Raw genomic sequence first — 4,941 nt, 5'->3', positions numbered from 1 at the left:
AGCCTAAAATTCCTGGACAAAAGAAGGCCCAAAGATAAGTATCTATTTCAGAACAGAGTAGTGTATTGTAGCTGTTAAGTCTATCGGCAATGGACCGTGACGATGAGACATGCTCTATGTGCTAATCTATAATGGAATGAACAAAAGTAAATGATATGAAAGTGAAAGATGAAATGAGATCAAGGGGGAGAATGTAAGTTGATCTCCACCAATAGGCCCAACGGCCTATTGGGCCCTTGTCTCTGCTCCCTGATCGAGGAAGCCCAACCCTAATATGGTTGATGGGCCCCTGTCGCACAGCATATATAAAAGGAAGGTGGGATCAAGGCTCGGACAACGAGGTTCACTGGAGCCACTACCCACCTACAGAGAAAACCCTAATCCGATCCTAAAGACGTGCTGCCAGCGACGGGATGTGCCCCGCCACCACCGTCGCTCCCTCTGCAGGGTCTCCACAGCGCCACTGGTGATCGTCTCTACCGCGCTGGACGCCTTATACACCGTGGCACCGGCGTCTCCCCGCTGCGGTGCAACTACTGAGAAGGCGAGGAGCCTTCACCGCATCTACGGTTACACACAGAGAGGTACACTTATGATTCTAACAGTACTTTCAGCCCATGGTGGTGGTGTAGTGGGAAGAATTTACTGCTAAATTTTGAGTCAAGAGGGAAGAACATGTGGATATATATATAGCACAATGCTGTTGTTCGCCGGCGCCGCAGCGTGGCCGGATGAGCGTGTCGTAGCTGGGGCAGAGAAAGAAGGCGACAGAGAACCGCTCCCGCGCGACGCTGGCCATGACCCGGTGCTCGACGCTCCGGTAGCGGTCGTTGCTCCACGCCTGCAGGAGGTCGCCCACGTTGACGATGAGCGCGCCGGGGTTTGGCTTGACGGCGACCCACCGGACGGCCTTGACGAGCTGGAGGCCGCCGACGCCGTCCTGGTGCAGGATGGTGAGGAAGTCGCTGTCCGTGTGCGGGCACAGCCCGTAGGCGCCGCTGGGTGCCGCGCACGGCGGGTACCTGTTCAGTCGTAGGAAGCAGGTGCTCCGCGTGCACCGCGACACCACCGCCGTGTCCTCGCCGATGCTGTCGCCCAGGTCTACGACGAGGATCCCTGCCAGCCGCTGCGCCAGCTTCGACATCGCCGTGGACACCTGCTCGACCACTAGGTAGCGAGTGCAGCTTAGCTGGTTAGGTTTATTGTGGTGGAAACTATCCACCTAGGTTTAATGCAAGTCCTCAACTTGATATCCTAGATTTATTTTTGGATTTAACAACATACCTATGCAAAAATAATTTAGACATATGATCAATATTTGGTATTATATAGGTTTTAATAGTGTGCCCATGCATCAATAATTATGCATGGACACGTGGCATAAATCCACGACAGGTGCCTACGATTCTCTTATGACTTATGAGGATAGTCTTCACTAATTTTCTTCGACTATGATAAATTTGTCAATCACTAGAGCCGCCGGCTAAAAAATTTACTGGCCGGTAGCATCAGTTTGGAAGTTGGCTGGTAGGTAGCCAGGCCACGTATACATTGTAGAGGGGGCATGCGCTCTCCTCCGCCCCTCCTCCTCAGGTGGTTGTGAATTCCACACGCCTCGCTCTTCAGGCCTCTTGAATTTCTCTCTCGCTCAGCATCAGAATCATACATATCTCTCTCTCTCAACATCTATCGGTCTCTTTAGCTAGCTATAAGCTCTCTCTTTTCTTTTGTTTGTTTCTTTCTTTTTCTCTCACAAAGTCACAAATGCAACATCGATCCATCGATCTATCCCTCTCTGGGGTTGATGAGGAGTACATGCCATTGGACCGTCCAGCTACTAGCCACTTGCCTGAAGGCCACAGGGACAATGGACAGGGACCGGCCGGACCCCCATTGATTAGTTGGTCACCGTAGGAGACGTCCCATGGCCATCCCATCCCAATCCATCACTCACTCACTCACTCTGAAATCTGAATAAATTACTCCTGTAGTAGGATATGTGTAGGTACGGAGTATATCGCATTGTTTGCTGGCGGACGGATTCCTCACATGTGAATGTGAACCAGGACAGTTGCAGTTAAGTTGGTCACCACTCCTCTGCCTCTACTACAGTGCATCAGCAGCTCGACGCTAGCTCTCTCACTCACCTCTCGCCTGCACTCGCCGCTTAGTATTTTCTTCTCACACCAAATCAGTCAGTTGTACTTTCAGCCCATGGCTTATATGCCAATCTAGCCGAAACGAATAGACTGAATATGTGCATGTCCACGACATAATACTAAAATTATTGCCCTAGGTTGACGAAGGATGAAACTGCGTGTTGCCGAATTATTTATTTATTATTGAAATGATTGCTAGTTCCCTGAGAAACACGTAGCACGCCGGCATGGCGGCATGTCAACAGCTACCCAGTGCAGGAAGTACTTGATTTCCTCTATTCCAAACTATTAAGGGCTTGTTTGGAACATAGGAATACAAAACGGAGGAAAAGAAAAAATACAGGAATATGATAGATACGTAGCAGCAAAATAGAGGAACAAAAAACATAGGAAAAACTTACCAAAATGTGTTTGGAACATAGGAAATCTAAACATAGGAAACTAGATCAATGTGGGTCCCATTAATATATAGGCTTCAAACAAAATTGCATGCGTATGCTACTGACACATTTGACCCACCAAACTACATGTCCGAGAAGCTTCATGTGACATCGTTCATTCGTTCTTATCCTCATTCTCACCCCTTCAACTGCGAATTGTGTATCGTTCTCTCACCTGTTATCTATTCCCCAGATCCAGAGCGAATGGAAAGCAGCCGGCCATGGGCTGCAGCTGATAGAGAGGGGCGAGTGCGGATCCACGCAAGGTGGGCGGTGCAGCAGGGAACTGCTGCTCGACGACGACATGACAAGGCAGGCATGGGGCAGCAGCAGTGGTGCCATGGTTTGCCTGTTCTTCTTCGGCCCGTTGCGCCAGTTCTCTCTCTTCTTCAAGTTCGTCGCCTTCAGTTTTGATGGCGAGCAGAGTGCTTCTTTTCTCCTCACTCGCTTCGGACTTCCGCAAAACCACGGCTCAGAGTGGATGTTTCTTTTCCCGTGTTTTGTGAAGCAAGCGATTCCTTTCCTCTGGAACGGCTGGCTGCTTTCCTCCATTCCAAACGGTGTATGATGTCAGCAAAACCAAGGAACGGAATTCCTTTGAAATTCCTGTGAAAATCCTCCAATCCAAACATGCCCTTATAGTTTGGAATAGAGGAAATCAAGTACTTCGTGCACTGGGTAGCTGTTGACATGCCGCCATGCGGGCGTGCTACGTGTTTCTCAGGGAACTAGCAATCATTTCAATAATAAATAAATAATTCATCAACACGCAGTTCCATCCTTCGTCAACCAAGGACAATAATTTTAGTATTATGTGGTGGACATGCACATATTCAGTTTGTTCGTTTCGACTAGATTAGCTTATAAGCCATGAGCTGAAAGTACAACTAACTGATTTAGTGTGAGAAAAAAATACTAAGCAGCGAGTGCAGGCGAGAAGTGAGTGAGAGAGCTAGCGTCGAGCTGCTGATGCACTGTAGTAGAGCGCATGCCCCCTCTACAATGTATACGTGGCCTGGCTACCTACCAGCCAACTTCCAAACTGATGCTACCGGCCAGTAAATTTTTTAGCCGGTGGCTCTTGTGATTGACAAATTTATCAAAGTCGGAGAAAATTAGGGAAGACTATCTGTCGTGGATTTATGCCACGTGTCCATGCATAATCATTGATGCATGGGCACACTATTAAATCCTATAGAATACCAAATATTGATCATATGTCTAAATTATTTTTGCATAGGTATGTTGTTAAATCCAAAAATAAATCTAGGATATCAAGTTGAGGACTTGCATTAAACCTAGGTGGATAGTTTCCACCACAATAAACCTAACCAGCTAAGCTACACTCGCTACCTATTGGCCGAGCAGGTGTCCACGGCGATGTCGAAGCTGGCGCAGCGGCTGGCAGGGATCCTCGTCGCAGACCTGGGCGACAGCATCGGCGAGGACACGGCGGTGGTGTCGCGGTGCACGCGGAGCACCTGCTTCCTACGGCTGAACAGGTACCCGTCGTGCGCGGCACCCAGCGGCGCCTACGGGCTGTGCCCGCACACGGACAACGACTTCCTCACCATCCTGCACCAGGATGGCGTCGGCGGCCTCCAGCTCGTCAAGGCCGGCCGGTGGGTCGCCGTCAAGCCAAACCCCGGCGCGCTCATCGTCAATGTGGGCGACCTCCTGCAGGCGTGGAGCAACGACCGCTACCGGAGCGTCGAGCACCGAGTCATGGCCAGCGCCGCGCGGGAGCGGTTCTCTGTCGCCTTCTTCCTCTGCCCCAACTACGACACGCTCATCCGGCCACGCTGCGGCGCCGGCGAACAACAGCATTGTGCTGTATATATATCCACATGTTCTTCCCTCTTGACTCAAAATTTAGCAGTAAATTCTTCCCACTACACCACCGCCATGGGCTGAAAGTACTGTTAGAATTATAAGTGTACCGCTCTGTGTGTAACCGTAGATGCGGTGAAGGCTCCCCGCCTTCTCAGTAGATGCACCGCAGCGGGGAGACGCCGGTGCCGTGGTGTAGAAGGCGTCCAGCGTGGTGGAGACGATCACCAGTGGCGCTGTGGAGACCCTGCAGAGGGAGCGACGGCGGTGGCGGGGCACATCCCGTCGCTGGCAGCACGTCTTTAGGATCGGATTAGGGTTTTCTCTATAGGTGGGTAGCGGCTCCAGTGAACCTCGTTGTCCGAGCCTTGATCCTCACCTTCCTTTTATGTATGCTGTGCGATAGGGGCCCACCAACCGTATTAGGGTTGGGCTCCCCTGATCAGGGAGTAGAGACAATGGCCCAATAGGCCATTGGGTCTATTGGTAGAGATCAACTTACATTCTCTCCC

At 50.7% G+C, this 4,941-nt stretch overlaps 2 protein-coding genes across 2 annotated transcripts; one reads left to right on the top strand and one right to left on the bottom strand.

The window, feature by feature from the left end:
- Window positions 1-610: 610 nt before the first annotated feature.
- On the bottom strand, window positions 611-2,388 carry LOC136524523 (gibberellin 2-beta-dioxygenase 5-like). The gene is made up of 2 exons (XM_066517868.1): window positions 2,374-2,388; window positions 611-1,156 (listed from the first exon to the last, which is right to left on the bottom strand). The coding sequence occupies exons 1-2, from the start codon at window positions 2,386-2,388 to the stop codon at window positions 611-613; spliced, it is 561 nt and encodes a 186-aa protein (XP_066373965.1).
- On the top strand, window positions 2,387-4,513 carry LOC136524522 (gibberellin 2-beta-dioxygenase 5-like). Its single transcript, XM_066517866.1, has 3 exons — window positions 2,387-2,392; window positions 2,793-2,915; window positions 3,968-4,513. Exons 1-3 carry the CDS (start codon window positions 2,387-2,389, stop codon window positions 4,511-4,513), a joined length of 675 nt encoding a protein of 224 aa, XP_066373963.1.
- Window positions 4,514-4,941: the final 428 nt, after the last annotated feature.

This window comes from Miscanthus floridulus, chromosome 18, assembly GCF_019320115.1.
Source record: "Miscanthus floridulus cultivar M001 chromosome 18, ASM1932011v1, whole genome shotgun sequence".
In the NCBI taxonomy this organism is placed as follows: Eukaryota; Viridiplantae; Streptophyta; class Magnoliopsida; order Poales; family Poaceae; genus Miscanthus; species Miscanthus floridulus.
The sequence above is the reverse complement of the archived record's forward strand: the minus strand, read 5'-3'. Positions and strand labels throughout refer to the sequence as shown.

Coding starts and splice junctions, on each gene's coding strand:
- LOC136524522 (XM_066517866.1), top strand. Junction 2,916..3,967: donor ACGACGACATGACAAGGCAG/GCATGGGGCAGC, acceptor TTGGCCGAGCAG/GTGTCCACGGCGATGTCGAA.